At 37.8% G+C, this 24,544-nt stretch overlaps 2 protein-coding genes across 4 annotated transcripts in view; one reads left to right on the top strand and one right to left on the bottom strand.

The window, feature by feature from the left end:
• Positions 1–13,074, bottom strand: part of CEP57L1 (centrosomal protein 57 like 1) — a 72,190-nt gene extending 59,116 nt beyond the window's left edge. The window contains exon 1 of one of the 3 annotated variants that reach the window (XM_053904593.1): positions 13,056–13,074. The gene's annotated coding sequence lies outside the window, so the exon portion shown is untranslated. Of the gene's footprint in view, positions 1–12,738; positions 12,826–13,055 lie in introns of those variants that run through there. The other 2 variants (XM_019443037.2, XM_053904594.1) reach the window with 2 other exon arrangements.
• Positions 13,075–13,813: 739 nt separating this feature from the next.
• Positions 13,814–24,544, top strand: part of SESN1 (sestrin 1) — a 113,382-nt gene continuing 102,651 nt past the window's right edge. Inside the window, exon 1 of the mRNA XM_019443038.2 lies at positions 13,814–14,515. Coding sequence (XP_019298583.1) covers positions 14,237–14,515 — 279 coding nt within the window. The 5' untranslated portion in view covers positions 13,814–14,236. The remainder of the gene's footprint in view (positions 14,516–24,544) is intronic.

The raw sequence follows: 24,544 nt of genomic DNA on the forward strand, positions 1-24,544 counted from the left end.
TAAAATAAGCTTGCATTCCCTAAGTGCACCCACTGAAAGTGGGCAGACCAACCAAAATAGCTGTAGCAGACAGATGCCAACCTAAGGTTAAAACTTTTCCCTCCTATAAATCCACACACAGAGAAACATGTTTGGCTGAGTATAATTCAATTTGTAAATTTTCCAAAGCAAACAAACATTACCATTATCAGAATTGTTTTCCCTTGAAATAGACCTCCTGTGGAGATAACAACCGAAAAAAACAAAAAACATCTTTAAAACACTCTATTCTCTCCTTTAAGAAAAACATACACATATATACTCCCAAATAAACATTTCTTTACATTTCTCCCTCCTACTCACTAACCGCTCAACTGCCTCTGACAACAAAAGAATAAAAAATTAACACTAGATGGTTTTTGAAGCTGGTAATGTAGAACTGTTACAAAGCTATCAGCTGTCATTAATTTAGCAATATCTTCGATGTACTTATTACAGTTTGTGATTTAACTTAGTTGCCTTAGCAAAAATAATTTTATTTTAGCAACGTCTGCACACATCTGTCTTCCTCTGTAGTTCCTTAAGAACAAGGGACCATATCTTATTCATTATTCTATTAACCACTGGACTCATATGGTAGTCATTGAATAAACATTTGTTGCCCTTCAATCAATTAATGTAGTAGAAATACATAAAACAAAATACATTTAAGTCTAACAGTTAACATTCACAAATGTACTACATACATTTTACATCTCTGGTATCAAAATTCACCTTTAAATTATATTTGGCAACATGTTTTCTTTCATTGTGGTACATAAAGTAAAGCTGTGCCTTACAATCTTTGGCATCTTAGGTTCAATGAATAAAGTCTTTAGAAAACTATACATTAAGAATACTTTTCTCATGCTATTAAATAAGTAAGTGCAAAGTGCTGATCACGGATCTCTAAAATTACTTAAAGATGTGAGGGGGTATCCCTTACAGATGGCTCCCCTGCTCTATCAAATCAGAGTGCTTGGTCTTCAAAAGCCAGAACTTTATTTTATTTATCTTTATATTTCTAGTATGTGCTCAATTAAGTGAGCTAAATGACTAAAAACATTTGGTCTAGGGAAGAGAATGATTGGGGTAGAGGGGATGACCTGTGCTGTAAAGGAAAAAAACCAAATGATAAAGATAACTTGACTTAAAGAAAAATAAATATACTTATTCTAATATTTAAAGATTATAGATCTACCACTCACTAAAGATTCATACTATTATACAGTATTTACCAAAATACTAGTTTCAAAAGATATTCATTGAGGTTACTCCTTAAATTAAACAGATTTCCAGACAAATAAATCTGGGCAAATGGGTAAAACAAAATTAGCCAACTTCTTAACCTGCAAGTTTTGTCAGTATATTTAATATTCTACTATCACTGTGAATTTCCAAACCAGCAATAAACCATGCACTTCCCAAACTTGTTTGCAACAGAAACCTTTTTGGGAGATCTCCTGGAGAAATTAGCATTTCATAGAACAGATTTCAGGCAATATCTATTTACAGAATCTTCAAAGCAGTTCTACAGAGGAGGCAACTATCAAAATATTACAAGGTATGTAATCAATAATATGAAATAACAAGTGACAACAGAAAAAGAGAAAATTGTCTAAAACATCCTGTTACAAACAGAAATTCATATTCCCAGTGTAGGAGGGTAAAGGAAGAAAAAGAAAGAGACTTCTTTTATGGGGTGCCTGGGTGGCTCAGTCGATTAAGTGCCCAACTCTTGATATAGGCTTAGGTCATGATCTCACAGTTCGTGAACTTAAATATATGAACACTACAATCTTCAACTTTTTTAAAAAGGAAGTCTCCTTTTAAAAAAAATGTTTTTAATGTTTATTTATTTTGAGAGAGAGCGAGCAAGCAAGAGGATGAGGGGCAGAGAGAGAAGAAAAGAGAAAATCCCAAGCAGGCTCCACGCTATCATTACAGGGCCAGACATGGGGATCGAACTCACTTAGTGAAAGCCTTCCTTTACTTATTATCTAAAGATTCATAATGAATATATTTCTTTTCCAATTATAAAATTTCTGGAAAAGAAAAAAAAAAGACCTTTCTTTCACTGCTGAGACTCCCCTTCTTCATCACTCTCCCTTTATTTCTCCTTCTTTTTTTGTTCCATGAAATGGGAGCGATTTTGTGATAGAGGACTGTACAACAGCAGTCACAAATTAGTATCTAATTTAATTACCTTTATAGTCTTTTACAAATCTAAGTCAGTAGGAGGTAATAAACAGAAAATTTAAGAAATGTTATTAATCTCCTAGGTAATAGTACACACTTCCCATGAATTCGTAATATCATGCTGGGCTTTTGATTAAATATGCAACTCAAGTCACATGGATGATAACACAATGAGAATATGTACTTCTTATATTTGATGTGATCACTGTAAATGTATGTTAAGAAGGTCAACAATTTTATCATCAATCCCTCATGGCAGGTCTACCTCTAAAATTATAATGTGCAATGCAGTAATCTTACTCTAATACAAAATAGTAAAATTCCATTTTCCTCTGTTACTTAGAAAAAGAAAGAAAAGAAAGACTAAGCATTTGGAGACAAACTGTTCATGTTACTAAAAAGAAGATAATTAGGATAATTTCCTTTACAAACTTAAATTAAGTCAGTCATTATATAAGGAGATATTTAAGGTTCAGATGGCTTCAGTGTTTCATGGTACAGAAAGGGAAACTACTGGGGAGAAATCATTGATGGATTTTTCCAAAACTGTATGATCAGGCAGAAAAGTAGCAAAGAAATGGCAATGTGGACAAATAACAGGTATCTCAATATTCCTAACGGTAGGCAGTCTCCCTGACAGTTTACACCTCTAACATTCATACCACTGCTGTTAATAACATATAACAGTAAAGCAGCACTGAAATGGAACCGTTAGTCCCATTTCCTAATATGTTCCTCTCCTTGACCATATTTTTGGGCTGACTTCAAGCCTCTCCCTCTGAAGGAATAGTTTTGAAGGATAACACTTATATGGTTATAAATATTCACTATACTATTTTTTAAAGTTTTTTACCTCTTAGTATTACTGATCAAAATAATTAATAATTTCAGAGCCAGCAGAAACTTTATTAATGAAAATATCAATAAATCTTGGCACAGACATTATAGCTTTCACAAAAAATTAACTCAAAATGGGTCATAAACCTACATGTGAAACATAAAACTATAAAGCATCTATTAGATTAACATAGGAGAAAATGTGGGTGACCTTGGTTTTGACAATGACTTCTTATATACAATGCCAAAAAGGACAATCCGTGAAAGAAACACTAACAAGTTTGCCTTGTTACTTAAAATTTAAAACTGCTTTGCAAAAGACACTGTCAAGAGAATAAAAAGTTAAGCCACAGACTGGGAAATATCCGCAAAACGCTTATCTGATAAAGAACTTGTGTCTAAAATATACAAGCAACTCTTAAAACTCAATAATAAAAAAAAAAGGAACCACCCAACTTCAAAATGGGAAAAAGATGTGAACAGACACCTCACCAAAAGAACATAAATACAGGTGGAAAATAAGCATATGAATAAATGCTCAATACTATATTAGGCATTTGCAAATTAAAATGAGATACCATCATTTACTAGAATGGCTAAAATACAAAACACTGACAACACCAAAGCTAGTGAGGATGTGGAGCAACAGGAACTGTAATTCATTGCTGATGGAAATGCACAATGGTATGGTTACTTTGGAAGACACTTAGGAATTTATTACAAAGCTAAACATAAGATTACCATACAATGTGGAGCACCTGGGTGGTTCAATTGGGTTAAGCAATTGACTCTTGATACCGGCTCAGGTCATGATCTCACAGTTCATGGGATTGAACCCCACATCAGGCTCTGTGCTGACAGCTTGGAGCCTGCTTGGGATTCTCTCTCTCCTTCTCTCTCTCTGACCCCCCCCCCCCCCCCCAACTTGCACTTGGGCATGCAGGTGCATGCTCTCTCTCAAAATAAACTTAAAAAAAAAAAAAAAAGATTACCATACAATGTAGCAATGATGACATTAGTTATTTATTCAAGTAAGTTGAAAACTTATGTCCACAAAAAAACCTGTACAAATAAATCAGGCAGCTTTATCCATAACTGCCAAAAACTAGAAGCCATCAAGATGTCCTTCAAAAGGTGAATAGATAAACTGTGGTATTATTCAGTGATAAAAAGAAATGATCTACCAAGTCATGAAAAGACATGGAGGAAACTTAAAGGCATACTGTGAAGTAAAAGAAGCCAGTACGAAAAGGCTGCATACTGTATAATTCCAACCACGTAACATTCTGGAAAAGGTAAAACTATAGGAGAGTAAATACATCAGTGGTTGCCATGGTTTCAAGGGGAGGGAGGGAGGCATAAATAGATGGAACACAGGAAATTTTGGAGAGTATTAAACTATTCTATATGATCCTGCATGGGTGGGTACATGACATTATGCACTTGTCAAAACCCTTAGAATGTACAACACAAGAGTGAACCTTAATGCAATTATGGGCTTTAGTTAAAAAAGAAAATCTACTCCAACTGCCCTCATTTCACAGATGAAGACTCTGAGGCCCAGAAAGATCAAAAGACTAGACAAAAGTTACACAGAAAATTAAAAGCCACAGCTGCAATCTGTTATTTTGAATAAACGGCAAAAATAGGGCTGTAATGGATATTGGGAGTTGTTAATACTAACCCTGTTCATACTTGAGTCAGGCTACCTTTAAAAGTTAGACCTTTGCAGGTTTCTGACACTGTAAGACATTAAATACAATATGGGTACAAAGAATAAAGAATTCGTGCTGACTCAGAGCCTGGAGCCTGCTTCGGATTCTGTGTCTCTGTCTCTCTCTGCCCCTCCCACCTCCCTCTCTCTCTCTCAAAAATAAACATTAAAAAATTTTTTTAAGTAAAAACAAAATTTAAGAAGTTGGCTTAAGTTTTGATTCTTCCATTTTCAATACAAATATAAAGAAGCTGAGCAACTGCAGCTGATGAGATGGCACAGCAAGAAGGCAGAAAGCCTTTCTTTGGGGAAGGTAGAAGAATGAACATTTGAGCTCTAACTTGGTGTTTAAGCTCTATAGATGATACACTCCCCACTCCCAAAGTTGTCACGAGAAAAGAGTGACTGCACAAAAGTTCTCATTTACTTAATACTTACCCGTTTGGGGGAAGTGATAAAGCACTGTAAAGAAGTTAAGAATATGAGTTTTGTCAGGTATGGTTTCCACTTCTGGCTCTGCCATTTACTTACTACCTTATGTGTTTTGAGGCAAGTTATTTAAACTCTCTGGGCCTCAGCTTCCTTACCTATAAAAATGGGGATGATAAGATCTACTTCATAGAGTTAATGGAAAGAAAATCCATATAAATCAGCTAGCATAATACAGGCACAGAATGAACACATTATGAATATTAACTAATAATAGTAGTTATAACTATTAGATTCTACATATGTGTGTGTGTTAAGCCTATGTCTCAAAAATTTTAGAATTAGATAGGACATGGGATAACAAATATACAAAATATACAGAGAAAATGGTGCCAAGCATATACGTGCATTACATACATTATTTTATGGAGTCTTCTTAATAAGTCTATGAGGGAGAGTCGGACAGTGGGTCAAGTATTTGAGGAGCATTTACCATGTGTGAATCACTGTTTGAGGCACTGAGAGTATAGTAGTACACAAGACAAGAGTCCTTCATGCAGAAGAACACAAAATAAGCATAAAACAAACATATACAAGTGGATAACTGAATTGATGTGATGAAGATTAAAAAGGGAAACAGGTGGTCTGCTTTAGCTAAAATGGTCAGGTAAAGTCTCTCCGAAGATAGGGCTTTTGAGATGAATCCAAAACAGTGAGGAAGGCAGCCATGTGAAAATATTTGGTAAGGGCACTGTGAGTAGAAAAAAATGATCTTAAATTTGGTATATTCAAAGATCAGAAATGGATAATAATATGCTCTGTATTTTAGACAAAGAAAATGGGGTTTTAGAAAGGTTAGCAACCTGTATGAGGTAAATGGCAGAAGAATTTGAAGGTATTAACTTCAAAGTCAATGGTCTTGCAGAAATGCTATGCTGCTTCTCCCCAAAGTGAGCAAAACATCTCAATATTTTCTCAGCCATGGAAAAATCCTGCTTCTCAAACAGTCTTCTGAATGTACTTATGAAAATTTACCAACTGGAAGCAGTTCTTCTAAATTCCATAACATCTGTTTATTTGTTGTAGCAAAAGGTAGACATTATGAAACTAAGAACTGTAAATTAAACAGTGTAAAACTATATCCTGTTAAATAAAATTTTATGAGTGGCACTTAGATCTCCCTAAGCTATACATTCTTTATTTTTTTTAATATGAAATTTATTGTCAAATTGGTTTCCATACAAAACCCAGGCTCATCCCAACAGGTGATCTCCTCAATACCCATCACCCACCCTTCTCTCCCTCCCACCCCCCATCAACCTTCAGTTTGTTCCCAGTTTTTAAAAGTCTCTTATGTTTTGGCTCCCTCCCTCTCTAACCTTTTTTTTTTTTCCTTCCCCTCCCCCATGGTCTTCTGTTAAGTTTCTCAGGATCCACATAAAAGTGAAAACATATGGCATCTGTCTTTCTCTGTATGACTTATTTCACTTAGCATAACACTCTCCAGTTCCATCCACGTTGCTACAAAAGGCCAGATTTCATTCTTACTCACTGCCAAGTAGTATTCCATTGTGTATATAAACCACAACTTCTTTATCCATTCATCAGTTGATGGACATTTAGGCTCTTTCCATCATTTGCCTATTGTTGAAAGTGCTGCTATAAACATTGGGGTACAAGTGCCCCTATGCATCAGCACTCCTGTATCCCTTGGGTAAATTCCTAGCAGTGCTATTGCTGGGTCATAGGGTAGATCTATTTTTAATTTTTTGAGGAACCTCCACACTGTTTTCCAGAGCAGCTGTACCAGTTTGCATTCCCACCAACAGTGCAAGAGGGTTCCCGTTTCTCCACATCCTCGCCAGCATCTAGTCTCCTGATTTGTTCATTTTGGCCACTCTGACTGGCGGGAGGTGATATCTGAGTGTGGTTTTGATTTGTATTTCCCTGATGAGGAGCGACATTGAGCATCTTTTCATGTGCCTGCCTGTTGGCCATCTGGATGTCTTCTTTAGAGAAGTGTCTATTCATGTTTTCTGCCCATTTCTTCACTGGATTATTTGTTTTTCGGGTGTGGAGTTTGGTGAGTTCTTTATAGATTTTGGATACTAGCCCTTTGTCTGATATGTCATTTGCAAATATCTTTTCCCATTCCGTTGGTTGCCTTTTAGTTTTGTTGATTGTTTCCTTTGCAGTGCAGAAGCTTTTTATCTTCATGAGGTCCCAATAGTTCATTTTTGAGGTATACATTCTTTAAATGTTTTATATCATATAGACATGTTATTGATGAAATATGGTGTTTTTAGTAATTTTTATAATAAAGCTGGACATGAATTCCTTGCTCAAAAATGTAATCTATTTATGCTGCTGTTTTATGAGAAAAATAATTGCCATATTTTTACTTATTGTAACTTTTCCCAATTAAGTAGCTTAAAACACAAAATATTATTAAAAATAAATTGCAAATTTGAGAAAAATGAAATATAATTCAAGGATCTCATTCTTACAGAATGTCAGCAATACGATTATACAAAATAGCACCCTTCAGTTCAACTACAAAATACTTTATAAACATTTCATTAATTTCGATCAAACTGAAGGACAAATATTACTTTACATATCGATGACTATTTCAGAAGATACGGTTTCTTGAGTACCAATATATGCCAGATGCTAACCTAAAAGCTTTATATATGTTATCACATTAAATCTTCACAACAGTCATAAGAACACCAAGGCTATCTCATCTCCCACATCCAAAGTCAGGGAGGTTGAAAAAAATTGGCCAAATTCACACTAATAAAAAAGCAGACTTGGGGTCCAAAGCCAAGATTCTGAGACTCTGAGGTCCATGCTCTTCTCACTATTTGAATATATAGCTACATCTCTCAACAACAGTTAAGGTTTCGTGCAGAAAGGTTGTCCAGAAGCAGTACTAGGTACTGTTCACCTGCATGACTCTTAAGTCCTTCAAACAAGATGATTAACATCATGTCCAACCTGGGCGCAGTATCTTCCCATCCCAAGACTGGAATTCATAGTGTATTCCCTACTCTAATTAATGGAAGGAGTTACTCTTCACCATCTGGATAGCAATCAACCCAGGAACTCTGGTACACTTAGCAAGACTGTGCTTCTAAGACCACAAGACTTAGGAGTGATTTTTTTATAGTAAATTCATCAACGAATTTCATAATAAAGGCCTCTTGGGAGACCAGCCAGTCAGCTTTTTCCTGGACTAAAGCACTATTCATTTATAGCAACAACTTCTCTACATATACTATACTCTACATATATATACTTTACTATCTTGCAACAACATGAGGTATGCAGGAATATAGTAAAAATGTTAGCAAATTCAATTTCACAAGGGTGAGCACTGTAATTCACTTGCAACACAAATTCTGCTCTTTTAAGACAAATTTTCAAAAATGTTTTCGTTATGAAGTCACTTCTATCAATTATCTTGTGTTTTTGTAAACAACAGGTAAATATGCAATGCCTTTGAAAATTTTGTGACATTAGTCTTCCATTTATCCATCAAATATGTACTAAGTTCATATTAGATGCCAAGCACTGTACTTGGAGCTGGAGATGATGAGCAAAAATCGGTACAATCACTGCTCTTCTGTGCTTAAACTTTAGAAGCAGACAAACTTTCACACACCATTAGAAAACTGTATTTGTAACTTATTAGCAACTAAAGATATATGGTAAAATAAAAGTTATTTATGATAGGGACAGTCAACAAGATAAGGGAAACTCAGAGAAAAGTGGATTTGACCTAACATCTACAGGAAGGGGAGTCAAAGACAGGCTAAAACAGTCTGGACAAACAAAACAGTACCAGAGGTGCTGTATCCAGACTGTCTCCAGTTCTCCCATTCTCTCTTAAATATGTCCATCTGACTTTTATACTCTTTACTCCACCAAAACTGCTCTCAAGATCTTCAATGACCTCCACATTACTAAATGTAGTGGTCAGTTAATCAATCCTTATCTCATTTGATCCAGGACAGCACTTCACATACTTAGCACTCCCTCCTCCTTAACCACTTTCACTTGGCTTTTAGGACACCACACTCTGTGGGTGTTCCTCTCCGTTCACTGGCTGCTCCTGCACAGTGCCCTTTGCAGATAACTCCAAATCGACCCAAATTCTATGGAGTGCCTCTTTCTGTGACACCAACTATTCTCAGGCTGTAACTGCTGTCAAAACACTACTGTGAAGTCCAGTATTCTATCTACAACCAGATCTTTCCCGTCATCTCAATACTCATTTATACAACTGCCTACTCTGTACTTCAACTTGAATAGCTTAGAGGCATCTCAAACTTTACATGGCCAAACAAAACTCTTGATTTCCACCTCTTTACCTCTGTACACAAATCTGGAGACTTTCTCACAACATTAAATGGCAATTCCTTCCTTTTAGCTGCTCAGCCTAAAAACTCGGGACTCACCTTTGACTCTTATATGCTCACACCTCATGACCAATCAGCAAAACCTGTTGGCTATACTATCATAATAGATCCAGAGTGTGGTCTCTTCCCACTACCTCCACTGTTATCACCCTGGTCCAAGCTACCATTATCCTCTCTCACCTGGATTATTACTTGAGCTTCTTAACTAGTGTCTCTACTTCTAAACTTCTAAACTGTTTCCCTGTGGTCTATGCTCAACACAATTTCAAATAAGTAATCATTTAAAAAAGTCAGATCATGCAACTCATCTGCTCAAAGCCCTTCAATGGCTTCCTATTTGTTAAAAAGTCAGCAGAGTCCTTTCAATCACCTACATGACTTCCTTCCTCTGTAACATCATGTTATTCTCCCCTGCACTCATTGTGCTCCAGCCTACACTGCTATTTTTTTGCTCCTGCCCATATGCCTTTGCACTGGCTGTTCTCTGCATAGAAATGTTCTTCCTCGAGGTATCTGCACAGCTTATTCCTCCTGCTTCAGATCCCCTCAAATGTCCCCTTCTTGATTAGGTCTTCTCTGACCACCTTATTTAAAATTGAACCTTGCCCCCCACAATCTGGCACTCCCTAGTCCCTTTCCTGGTTTATTTTCCATTGCATTTGTCTTCATTTGCCACATATATCACATATTTATTGTTGATTTCCCCTTAACAGAAGGCAAGCTCTAGAATAGGGACTTTTGCACAGCTGTACAGTTGACCCTTGAACAATGTGGGGGTTAGGAGTATCGACCCTCCACCAAAGTAAAAAAAATCCCTTAACTTTTAATCTATATAACTTTTGACTCCCCCCAAACTTTACTAAAAGCCTACTGTTAACCAGAAGCCTTACCGATAACATAAACAGTTGAGTCACACATATTTTGTGTATTATAGACGGTATTCTTACAATAAAGTAAGCTAGAGAAAATAAAATGTTATTATGAAAGCCATAAGGAAAATAGATTTGCAGTACTGTACTTACCAAAAAAAAAAGAAAAGAAAAAAATCCACACATAAGTGGACCTGTGCAGTTCAAACCTGTTGTTCAAGAGTCAGTGTATATTGTGCTCAATGATATATCTTCGTTGTTCCATTGCACACTAGATACTCAACAGATATTTGTTGAGTGTATGAATGGATGAAAGGGAATATGAGAACCAATGACTGAAGATCTGCAGGGCTGATGCAGAGATAGGTGGAGAGTGACAGGTATACAAAGTGAGGCTGGAGAGGTAGAAAGGGACCAGGTGACACTAGGCTTTACAAAGAAGCTTTGCCTTAAGAATACTAAGACACCAATGAATGATTTAAGAGAAAATCTGGTCAGATTTGCATTTCAAAAAGATCATTATGGCTCCTGTGTGGAGAACTAATGGATAAAGGTCAGAGTGAATAATCACTATTGCAATGGTCCTGGCAAGAGATTATGGCAGATTGGAAAAGACTGTGCTTCTGTAGATGGTGGGGAAAGGATGGATTTGGAGGGTATTTGGGAAATGAGATTGATAGGATTTGGTAATAATTGGCTATAGAGGTACGAAGGATCAGAAGAAATCAAGAATAAAGTGTAGTTTTCAAATTTTCACAAGTGGATGGTAGGATCCTTAACTGAAATGGGGAACACTGGAAAAGAATCAGGTTCATTAGAGATAACCATGCATTTGGTTTTAGGCATGTTGAGCTCGAGGTGCTTTTGAGAATTCCAAAAAGAAATATAATGGAAATAAATATATGAAAGCTGGAAAGATAAAGTTGGATGGAGCTATACATTTAAAAGTCATAAGTGGTAGTGAAACCATGGGTATGGATGAGATCATATTCAACTACACAGCAAAAAAAAAGGACATAGATTTAAGAATGACCCTACTCTTTGCGGGCTGGACAAAGGAGGATGAGGTCAAAAAAAGGACAAAAAAGGAATGTCTTTTTTATTTTTTAAATCGTACTCATAAGAAGTTCACGTTTAAAAATAAAATCTGATTTAAACCAGTAGCATTGAATGTAGCAGGGCTACATTTAGACTAATTCATCAAAACTATAAATCTGTTGAAGGACAGGTCATTTTCAGAAACTATCTGGTGAATTCACAGTACTTGTCTCTTTGCAACTTCAAAATACATCAATACACAAATATTATCCTTCCCAAAATGTATACGATTTGGCTTACTGCAATTTTCCTGAAAATATCTCATCTTTCTCACTTCTGGGACTCACCACATGCTATTCCTTTGGCCCTCTTTCCCTGGTATAAAGATTTTCCTGACTTTCCAAGATCAAGCTAAGTTATCTTCTTTCTAGCCATCCTAGATAGCCAGATATGACATCATACTATAATTGCGTGTTTAGCCATTAGATTCTGTAACTAGGTAGAGGCTGTGTCTTTTTCACTGTTGTATACTCAGAACCTAACAAGGCTATATTTTTAGAAACACATCTATTCTGCAACGTTTAGAATTAAAATCTAATTTGGTTCTCAGTCCATTAACTGCCTTTCACATCTTGACTTTTCTCATAAGGAATGACTTTTTAAAAACGGTAACTTAAAAACAAATGACTGAATCCTTTAAATATACTAAATTTTGGATATTTTTATAGGTCTTCTTTCATAGAGTATCCTTAAACCCTGCAAACATTGATTTCTAGGAATATTGGGGATTCTTTTCCCCTTAGTCTCACGCAAAATGGATTTGAAAACTCGCTTTCAAAGCCCTGCCTGGGATTTCATTCGGGCGCATAAAGCACCGAACTCTCCTACACGATGGCAAACAAAAGTGCAACTGCACAGGGATACCTAATCCCTCGGCGCGAGTCCGCAGCAAGGTACACTTGTTTTCACAGCATCTCTGTTGCCCGGCCTTCTGCCGCTCCCTCCGACCCTCGGGACTGCGACCATTTCCCGCGCCAAACGCGCCCTCGGCCTTGGGAACCTGTACTACTCCTTCCCACGCAGATTATTGGACAAAGTCCCTTGGCTACGAGGATAGCCCTAGATGGCGTCGTCTCCAAAATCCCTGAGGAAATGAAGGAAGGAAAAATCCTGTCCAAGGAAAAGTGGCAGGCAACTCTACAGTGCTCACCCAGTCGACGCTCTCAACCTCCGTTCGCGCAAACCGTTGGCTTGAAGGCCGCTACGGACAACGTCGCAGTGGCTCCTGGGGACTGTAGTTTCTATCGCCAACAGAATGCGTCGGCCGCATCAAAACTACATTCCCCAGAAGTCAATGCGAGGAAGCCCTGTCTCCTCAAACCGCGGGTTTGGCGTAATAGACCGTCGCTATTTTCAGGCTAATCTTAAATTTGGGTTCAATTTCTTCCAAGTGTGTGTCTACGCCCGCTTTCTTTTCCGTGCTTGCCTTGTCTGTAATTGTTTCAGTGTACTTCAACGCCTCCTTACTTTTCTTTCCCCTACTCCAGTCCAGAGAATCCAAACGTCAGGGCACGGAAAACGCCCCCGACGCAAAATGCCCCTTAAGCGCCTGCGCCCTGCTCGCCATCACGCATGCGTAGCAGCCGGCAGCGGTGGGAGGCCGCGCGCGGACTTAGGGTCTGGAGGTAGCCAGCGGGAGGGCGGGGCTTTTTCCAATGGCTTTGCCTCTGCGGGTCGCGTCTGCTTGGGCGGGGAATAGGGCGCTGGGGCAGGGGCGGCTCCTGGTTTATGTCGGGCGGAGAAAGGGGAGGGGCTGGTGGGGTGAGGACCCCATCTCCCCTCCCTGCTCCCGCCCTCTGGGCCGAGCCCCACCGATGGGGCTGGGCGAAGGGGCGGGCTCTGCGCCTCAGGCCTCGCTGCTCCGCCAGCTTCGCGGCGCAGCCCGGCATTTAGAGATTGCGGGCCAGCCCTTTGCCTTGCAGGCTTAGTGGGAGGTGGGCGAGGACGCAGGAATAGGAAAAGAAGTGGCGTCCGCCTGGGGGTCCAGAATCGTCGCGGCCGGAGACGCTTTCCTCCAACACTGTAGTCGAGACAGCGGCTGCCGGAGGCTGCCGTCCCCAAGGAACGCCTGGGTCTCCAGTCGCGGCGGCCAGTGAGCAAGGGTTTGGCGAGATTTCCCCACTAGCTCTTGGCCGGCCGCTGAGGCGAAGGGAGGAGCTGCGGAGGGCGGGGATTGAGGAGGGGCGGGGTGGGAATGCTCTTGAGAACCCGGTGGCCGCCCAGACCAAAAAAACCCGAATGGCTGGAGCGCGTTCAACTGTTACCAGCCTTTTTGGGCAGAGCACGGATTTGACAGCTCCACAACGTGAGGATATCCGCTGACCCCGCGAGACAGAGGAGAGCACTTCCCTGAGACTGCCTGTCCAGCAAAGCCAGCGCTGTAGGGTTTCAACTTTCGAACTTTTTTCAGTCTCTGACAAGGCTTGCCCCTTCATGTAGGAAGAGGGTAAGTTCTGTCTTGTAGATCGCTTGAAAGCCATCAATATAAAAGACACTTCTTGTTCCAAATGTCAGCCAGACATCTGTGTTTTCATGACGATTCGGTTTCTCTGATTTTACTCTTACATTCCTCGTTTTAAAAATACGAAGTGCTTTTGGGGACATGCTGAAGGGTAACTGAAGACTGCAAAGAAAAATCTCCAGTTGTCATGGCTGAAGGAGAGAATGAAGTGAGGTGGGATGGACTGTGCAGTAGAGATTCAACTACTAGAGAGACAGCACTGGAAAACATTAGGCAAACCATTTTAAGAAGAACCGAGTATCTTCGTTCGGTGAAAGAGACACCTTTTCGTCCATCAGACGGGCTTTCAAATGCTGTTTCTTTGGATGGGTTGAATAAGCTTCTTGCTCATCTGCTTATGCTTTCTAAGAGATGTCCCTTTAAAGATGTAAGAGAGAAAAGTGAGTTTATTTTGAAGAGCGTCCAGGTAAGAAAACATTGTAATTACAACTGTCCATCTAGTAAAGCGCAGTTTTGCTTGCAGTTGTATTTGCTTCTAAGAGGTGGTTAAGTGAACTCATTACGAGTTCATTCTACATCTTATTGAGTGGCTTGTAAAACATTGAATTTGGGGCCAAAATTGAATAAGGTGAATTAAAGTGAAAGCAATTTTCAAATATAAGTAAATAAGCATTGTCTTTCTAGAGAGTTTTGGAAGCTGCATTCCTCCTGGAAAAATAAGAGAGAGTTACAGTTAATGGCAAGTAAAGACTTGCTTTTTCATTTTTACATGTTGTTAGGAAGTATAGCCAGTGTACTTTTCACATCAGTACAAACAATATTGTGTGGAAAGTTTCTCGTTTAAAAGCCTCTAAAATGATAAATGTTTCTTGTTCAAGATAAATGGTGAAACAATTTTTCTCTTGTTCTTAAAAGCAAAACAAAAAAATCAGGGTCTGTTCTCTAAAGGCAACCTTTCTTTTAAAAAAATGAATTATATAAAATAATAAGTCTATATTATAAAGAAGCTAGCTTCTTTATAGTTGAAAGTTGAACCCAGGTTAAGTGAATGATAGAAACACTCCTGTGGTAAATTACTTAGTTTTCTCTGTGTTTGCCTCAATTGTTTTCTTCACATATATACCTACTTAAGTTTTGAGTGCAACCAATGAAAAATGTTAATTTTCCTCCTCTTCTATACATAGTCAAACTCTCCTGTTTTATTGGAAGATTTATTAGGAAAGGTTTGGTTTGGTTTGAGAAAGGTTTTTATATACTAAGAATGGTCAGTGACACTATGTCTAAGTTACTGAATCGAAGTCATTTATGAGGAGTTCTTAATTTACTTGGGTATATATGTCAGCTAAGATTAATAGTTTTTCTATTTTGGTTAGTTTGAAGCAATAGAAAAATAATCATGTCCATAAAATGAAGACTCTGTTTAAAATCTTGGGATATTTCTTCTCACAAACAGTTTGGGAACAATCATTACAATTCATTTATCCAGAATTATCAGAGAGGAATTAATTTTCTAGATTCCTGATGTTTACCCTTTTAAGCATCCAAAGTTATTTCTCTATTTCTTAGACTGTAGCATCTACAACAATCATTTTTCATAATAGAGTCATCATTATGCACATCAAGTACTGTTGTATAGGTGAGGGTAGAGTATACAGGACTATATGATCCACGTGTTTTGAATTTTTGTGTTCAATTTTAATAGTTTTTTTGTTCCCTCCCTTACTGTCAGTACACTTTGTTCTCTTCCTGAATTTTTAATTTTGCTGCTTATTTATATCCAAATGGGAAACCCGATAACCAATTTGGTTAAGAATTATATTAAAAACAAAAGTAATTAAGCTCTGGGGAGTGCAGGGTCAAAGGACTGTGGTATATTGGTAAGTAAATGGGTACTGGAGCCAGACCTGAGCTCAAATTCTCCTCCTTATTAATGTACTGCATAACCTTGGACAAGTTAAGTTACTTGATCTCTCTTAGCTTGGATTTCCAACATCTATAAAATGGGAATAATAACATAGAGCTGTTGTGAGAATAAATGAGATGTAAAGTGCCCCAGTACATAATGGATGCTCCTCTCCTTTATCGTAAGTGAAAGACACGGACTACATGATACATATTTCAAGATTCATTCCTCCTGCAAAAAGATTCAAGAATCGCCTCCACAGTGAAGGTTTTCCATAAATTTATACTTTTAATCTCTGCATCTACTGCACTTAATTCCTGCTACTATTATAACAGGTACTTTACTTATATTGTGCTATAATCACATGTTTATGTGACTGTCTCCTCGGAGGGCTGTAAGTTCTCAAGAGTATTGACTGGGACCTGGAAGCTACTAAATAAATATCCAGTGTCTGAACAAATTTATATTTGGCTTCTTTTTATTTTTTATCAGCCTGAATAAAGTCACCAGATTAGGGAGTTTCCATCCCCACATCCTTAATTCATGCCTTCATTCAGCGATTGTTTATTGAATCCATGGTGAATGCCATTCTAAGAACTAAGAACCAGTGGTAAACAACTTTGACATTCTACTGGAGAGGGACCATAAACAATAAACAAATAATATAATTTTAGATAGTAAGGGAAGACTTCCCTGAAGAGATGACATTTAAGCAGAGATTTGGTGAATGAATAAATATAATCCAGGCAAAAATGAAATTTGTGAGGGGGACATTCCACACATAGGGAACAGTTGTGTGAAGACCTCATGGCAAGAGAGAGCAGATGAGGTCTAGGACCGGAAAGTAATACAATGTGATTGGAGCATATGTTTGAAGGGAGAGTGAAAGCTTAAGCACATCCTCTGTAGTCAGACCTAGCTCTAATACTTTATTAGCTCTACAATGTTGAATACATTTCTCCTTGATTCAGTTTTTGCTCACAATGAGAATAAAATGAAATAATGGTTGCAAAACATAGCACAGTGCCTAGCACATAAGACATGCTCAGCAATATTAGGAATTCTTACTGTTCTTAAGCAGGAGTTGGATAACAGGATCTTGAAGGCCAAGTTAAGAGTTGTGGACTTGGGGCGCTTGGGTGGCTCAGTCGGTTGAGCGTCCGACTTCAGGTCACGATCTTGTGGTCCATGAGTTCGAGCCCCGGGCCCAGAGCCTGGAGCCTGCTTCTGATTCTGTGTCTCCCTCTCTCTCTGCCCCTCCCCCGTTCATGCTCTGTCTCTCTCTGTCTCAAAAATAAATAAATGTTAAAAAAAAAAATTTAAAAAAAAAAGAGTTGTGGACTTTATCCTAGGAACAATGGGAAGCCACTGAGGAGTTTTGAGCAAGACTGTGACATGATCCACGGTATATTAGGATTACTTTGGAAGCAATGCGGAGAATGAATTTCAGGGGTGAAGAGTGGATATGCAGCATCAGGAGATAATTCCACCAGTCCAAAGCAAAATTATGGTTGGATTAGGGTGTAGTGGGAAAAGTGGGAAACAGTGAATGGGCTTGGGAGATAGCTAAGAGTTAGAAACAGGAGATAGTATTGAATTGGATACAGGAGATGAAGAAAATAACAAAATAAAGGATGCTCTCAAGTTTCTGGCTTGAACTACTTGATTACTAGTTCAGTCAATTCCTGAGACAGAAGAGTGGTAAAGGGTCAGTTTAGGAGGAGCGGTGAGTTTTGTTTTAGACATGTTGAGATTAAGTTACCTGTGATGCACCTGATTAGAAATAGCTCCCAAAGGGATTTCTGCCCCTGCTACTACCATTGTAGTTCTGCTATTGTTATCCGTCACTTCTCCAGACTTAACCCATCCTCCACCTTTATATCCATGCTCCACATAACTGCAGAGTCATTTATCTAAAATGAAATCTGATCATGTTACTCTCCTGTCTAAAATCCTTGAGGATAGAATTTAAACTGCTTGAGAATGTCACATAATGTCCAGCATCATCTGGCTTCCACATACTGCTCCAGCCTCACATGAGAAACCAGATAATTAAATGTGGTACTCCATAATGCTTTCTGTTATTCATTGGTAGGTCAGCAAAAGCTGAACTGAATTTGCAATCCCTACAGCTGTTCTGCTCTTGATTGTTTTAGGTCAGCTCAGAGGACTGTAATCAGGAGCAAAGTTGGTGGGGCAGGGATAAGATGGATCAACTCAAAATGGCTAAACCTGTATATAAAAAAAAAAAAAAAATGGCACATTGGGAAAGAGCATTCTCTGTATTCCTGTTCTCAGTTTATTGACTTCACAACAACATACGTAAATCCATTGAACACATTTTTGAGAACTGTTCTGTGCCAGGCACTGTTCTTCAGACTGGAAGATCAGTAAGATTTGTTCCCTGCTTTGGAGGAAGGTCTTCTAATAGGCCTTATTTATGCTGGGTTTGTTGTTGTTTTTAACCCCATAATATCTTTTCGATATTCTTGATTCTCTGAACAAAGGAACAGAAGTGTTAACACTGGCCTGATACACTATTATAGTCCACTGGTGAACTGTAGTTTTAGGGTGCAGGTAATTAAAGGAGGAATGTGAGTGTGTAAATATTCATCAAAAGATTATGAAGAGTGTTCAAAATAGTCAAGTACTTTTCTAAGAATGGTCGTTTGATCATTTTCATTTCTGTACTGTGAAAAAGGGAATCTGTTAAGTTTTTTTTATGAGATTGCCAGCAATTAACACTGTCTGAAAATAATTTGGCTTTAGAAAATTTAGACCAAGTAACAAAGTATGTTTGTTAAGTGGGGTGGAGGAGGCTTTTCCTTTAGTGAAGTGATTGTTACCCCCCCCCCCCCGGGGGGGAAATGAAACTTTAGCTGTTGGGCATGATGCACATTTCAATTGTTAAAGCTGCAGTTGGAGTATCCATTTGATACCAGTTTGGGTAATATATAGTTTGTAGGTTTAACAATAAGAGATTTATTATTTAGTATAATAAATCTTGAGGTTGGGCAATTTCAAGCTTCATGGATTGATTGATTAGCTCAACTATATTCATTTTTGCCTTCTTTCTGCTCTCCTTTCCTCAGCAAGTACTGTCTCTGTTCATGGTTGCAAGTTGCCTTATTCCAAGCACCATGTGTAGTCATGACTCTGTGTAGCTGAGAAGAGTTTCTTCACATGTGTTTATCAGGGAAGAAAAGCTTTTCTCAGCCTCCAGCAGACTTCCTGTCCATTTTTATTGACTAGGGTTGGGTCACATGCCCTTTTCTAAGCCAGTCATTGGCAAGGAAATTGGGCATTTCTGGTTTTGATTTGAACTAATCTGCATTCAGCCATTAAGAGCCAGGAGAGCCCCATCACTTGAACAAAAAAATTTCTGTTGGTGAGGAAGAATGGGGATAAGAAGGCAGATAAGTTTAGTCAAAGGCTATAAAAGTTGATCTTATATCTAACTAGATAAAATATTGCTTTGGCCTATTATAATTTAGATTCTATTAGGTTGAAACATAATTTATAATGATGCTATAAAATATACCAGATTAGGAACATTCTAGAAGCAGATTTGGCCTTTTGAACTGATTGTTTTGATTTCTTTTTTACTGCTATGCCTAGTCAAAACCAAAAGTTTAAGGTGGTGCATTTCAAACAATTCACTGCTACTCTTAGCCACAGCAAATACGAGTCTTCTTTCAGTATTTGCACTAAACTTCTCTCTTCCATATCCACTATTTTCTGGCCTTATTTTATTGATACACTGAGAACTCAGTCCCTTTCCTTAGGAAAGCCTCCTGCCTTTTCTATTCAGTGCTTCCTCTCATTCCTACCTTTGACCACTTTCTTTAGTAGCTTTTGAACTCAGAGGAGAATGCTATTTACCCTCGGGTTGTCCGTGTTTCTTTGGATAGAGAATGTGAAGAAATTGAAAGCAACTATTAACTTTTTTTTCCTAAATGGTTTGAAGACAAAGTAAGAGCTTATCTTACCCCCCCCCCCCACCCCCTTCCCCAACACTGGCTTACAGGATGAATCATATCTGTACTATCTGTCCTCAGTGTCCTCTTTGTAATATATAAATACATCCTGTCCTCTTCCTTTGTTCTGACTTTTCAGAAAGACTGAAACTAACAAGGACACACTCTTTTTTTTTTTTTTAAGTTTTCAGATTTCAAATATTTAATTCCTATTACAGTGTCCCAGATGGTCTCTACTACCATGAGGAAAAAAACAACAAAAAACAGAATGATTATTTTAAAAAATGGTTTCTAGTACATTGTTTAATTTATAAATGGGATGTAGTGTTTTGTAGGAAAATGAGATGTTAAACACTTATTAGATTTCAATTTAAGGTCAAGGGTTGCTCATGGCATCATGAAGGACCCTCTGAAACAATAGTTTAGCTTAATTAAAATTACTTTCTCATGTTTAACACTTTGTGCCCTTTAAGTGCTGTATAGATCATTCATGAAGTAGAACATTTATGTTCTTTTTGTTTTAGAGTTACTTTTTCCTTTTGGTGACTGGTAGAAATTTGTGGAATATCTTTTAACCATTTCAGTGGAAAATAAATTAATAAGAACCAACTTAAGGATTTATTGAAATTTGACCTGACAGAAAATAGCCATGGAATCTTGGGTATAATAAAGGATTATCAATCACTTAAACTTTGATACAGAAGGGTCCTATTTGGTGTCACATCATAATCATAAAGAATATTCATATTTGAAAACAGGCAGTGTTTATTTAGAAGCAAATTAACATGGAGGAACCATAGAAATGGGAAATTTTTAGAACTTGTGGAAGGACAGGGAGATAGATGCTAGGGGAGGGGAGGCAGTGCTTAAAGTGCACGGAAGGAGGAAAGTCCTGTTGGAAATACATTAGCACCAAGCAAGCCTTACCACCAATTTTTAATCTCTGTCACAGTTTCTCAAATCAGACTATTTTTTTCGTACCATGGTAAAATAACCTGCTTTTTAAATGGAAGTCAATGGAAGATAGGCTTTACTTTGGCCCAACTTTCCTAGATCACATTTATTACATTAATGGAGACCTTCATTGACCTTGATGAAATTACCTAGTACTTTAATTATGCAGGCACAGTATACTCAGGGGCATCTGAGAGTTCTTCAGAATTTTGATGGTGGTATTGTTGGGGGCATTGGGCAGACTGGAAATTTCAGTATGAAAACCTCAGCTAGATAGGCAGTCTATGGGAACATTTCATGTTTTGCTTTTTTTCTTTTTCCTTTTGGTTATTACACTGAGTTAAACTAGTGCTGATAAAGATGCATTTACCACAATGTGCATTTAAAAAAAAGTCTTTTAAAAGATGCTTATTTTTAAAAAATGTTTTTTGTTTTTTTTTTTACTGGATATACTTAGGGAGTTATGTAGGATAACAACTAGGACCATTTATTGGATCTTCCCAGTTGGCATTGTTATTGTTAAAAGTCTTTGTGTTACTATAGACTGCCACAGGTTTGACATTTTTCAATTTATAAGGAAAAAAACTCATGAAATTTGGCAACACAAAAATTACGTCTTCTCATGTTCTAATCTCTTTTATATAACAAAATAGGAAAATCTTATAAGATTGCAATGAAATATGTACTTACCTTAGAAAAATGAGACACTTTTAGTTTTATATTTTATTTCTTACCCTGTTTTTAATTTTAAAAGGGAAACAGCTTCATCGATTTATAAATTATTACTTATGAAGTTACCTTAAAACAACTTCCTAAGCTTTTAAACCATACTAAAGGGAAGTAACATTTATGATGTGAATTTTGTGAGTTATCTTTTCCATATCAACTGTCATATATGCATATTCATTAACTGAATAGTATTCAGTTAGTGTTTTAACTTAAAAATTGTTTAGATTGACAAGCTAATAAATATGCTTTTTAAAAATTAGGACAATTTGTCAATTATATGTAATATTCAGTAAAGTCTAATTAAAATCTTAGTTTATCCCACTAAAAGTAAGCATTTACTGTTTTGATACTTCAGTGTTTGACAAGCATTGCACACTTGTCTTAAAATTTTACATGATTTCATTTTCTAGCAAGTTGGCAGGTGTTAGCTGTCTATAATTATAACTGAGTGATTTTTCAAATGCTATTCATAGCCTAAACACAGTAAGATATTCTTCCAATCATGTGATAAAGACCAAGCCTTGCAAAATAGAGGTAGAGTGGTCTGTTCAATGGTACTGAAGGACATATTTAAGAGAAGCCTTTCAAAAGTAAAAAGTGATTTAAATGATAGGGAGAGTTTTCTCACAAAATAAGGTCTCTCAGAGTTGTTGATATACCTCACCAAATTAAGCTGAGTCTACTTTTTTACCTAACCTTTTTACCTAACAAGTAATGTATGCTTTGGCAGACCTAAGTTATAAAATATAATCTTTATTGGTTCAGTTTTGTTGATGATAGAGGTTCGAAGTGCTAACAGCTCAGAGCCTGGAGCCTGCTTCAGATTCTATGTCTCCCTCTCTCTCTGCCCCTCCCCCTCTTGTGCTCTATCTCTCTCTGTCTCTCTCTCTCTCAAAAATAAATACACATTAACAAAATTAAAAAAAAAAAAAAAGACCTTACTGGATTTTCTTTACCAGTAATATGCTCATGAATAAATTAACCTCTGTAGTTTCAGTTTCCTCATCTGTGAATTTACATAATTTTATTATCTACCCTGTGGTGTGATTATAAAGATCATATTGGTAAAGCAGTTAGTTTGTAATCTTCAATATTTTGTAACCTACAAATTTATTTATTTTAATTTATTTTTGAGAGACAGCACACAAGAGGGGGAGGGGCAGAGAGAGGGGGATAGAGGATCTGAAGCAGGCTCTGCACTGATGGCAGTGAGCCCAGGGCAGTGATGGGGGTCGAACTCATGACCTGTGAGATCATGACCCGGACCATAGTGGGATGCCCAACCGACTAAGCTACCCAGACTCCCCTGTAACCTATAAATTTAATTATGAATAACTCTTTGATACTATTTACTTATCTGTAAGATGAAGGTAATAATAATACCAAACTCAGGGTAGTTCGGAGACTTAAATGAACATGTAAAGCATGCAGAAGTACATAGTAAGTGCTCAAATATTGGCAGTGATGTTGATGATAAGCTTGCTTTTGGTGCTTTACTTAATAAGTCGTACTCCAAACTGGCATTGCTTTAGGATTTTTCTGTTTAGAATTTAGGATTTTTATGTACTTGACTTTCATACATCCCACATCTTTTATCCACATATATTGACACTCCTAATTGCCTTTTGTACATTGAATGTTCGTATATAAGCTGATTAATGCTGATGTCTAGCTTTAGCAGAGGATGCCTCTAACCAGCCACTGCCCAGGGTAGTTGGCCTGCCCAGAGGTTTGCCCTAGATGTGATGGCAGATATGTAGCATCCATCCCCTCCTTGGAGTCCAACACCATTCTGCTATGTCAGCATGGCACCAGCAGGGAGGAGTTGCAGGCAGGCAGTTACTTGTGTCATCCAGATGGTCAAGTGTACATGGAGAGGTCCATGGCCAAGGCCTTTGCTTCAGTATCTGGACAGCATTAGAGTATAATTATCAAGATCATGGGCTTTGGAGTTAGTCAGACCTGGCTTTCAGTCTTGCTCTGCCAAACTCTGTGACCTTGGGCAAATTACATAACCTCCTTAAACCTCAGTTCCCTCACAGAGTTGAAAGGATTAAATGAGGTAACATGCGCAATGCTTACTGGAATCCAGTAAGCACTGAGTAAATGTTAACTATTAATATTCTGTTCTGCCCCCATAGTGCCATAGAGAAGAGATGGAAAATTGAGCCCTGTGGCACCATACACTTTTTAGGGTACTCCCAAGTTTCTGAGCAACTGGGAAAGTTTTCACTTACTTTCCAGGTTCCCTGACTCAGGAAATAGCACTCTAGAGGAAATAACACCTCTAGGAACCAAATTAAGGATTGTATAAATATTGTTTTAGCCATCTGGGAACTGGATTCCTCCTTTGATATGTTAGTCTGTTATTCCACTTGTGAACGTTGGACTTTCAAATACATCTTCAGGTACACATGATATAGGAAAAGCAAATCATGGCTTGTACACCAGTGTTGTGAGTAAGCAATTAAATCTTCTATGCCTGGTCGATTCATGCCTGATACTTTAGGCAAGTTATCTACTCCAGAGACTGTTAGCCTTGAAGGTCTACTGAGGTGATTAGAGCTGCACTCTCGGTATTCCTACTCTGCCCACTGCAATGGGAGCCTGACATCTTAAACTGAAAGTCCCTGAGGCCTTTCACTCTTGCCTGGTAACTGGCCTAGCTTAGACAGCTTGGTATGATTAAAACAAAGTAACTAAGCAAAGATACATTGCCAGAAAGTTACCTCAGCAAAAGTAACAAGGCTTGAAGAGATTTTGTATGTACCATGTTAGATTTCTTGAATTTGCTTGGTTATGTGTGGGTGTGTTTGGGGGCTCCTCCTAAGCTGCCATGGCATTGGAACCAAGTCATCTTAAATTATCGTCAGTAGTCTTTTAATCTTTCTTGTTTGGCAGAATGTATACTTTTGAATGTCGTAAGAATAGG

The sequence above is a fragment of the Panthera pardus genome, unplaced genomic scaffold, assembly GCF_024362965.1.
Source record: "Panthera pardus isolate Hobbes unplaced genomic scaffold, ASM2436296v1 HiC_scaffold_17, whole genome shotgun sequence".
Lineage (NCBI taxonomy): Eukaryota > Metazoa > Chordata > Mammalia > Carnivora > Felidae > Panthera > Panthera pardus.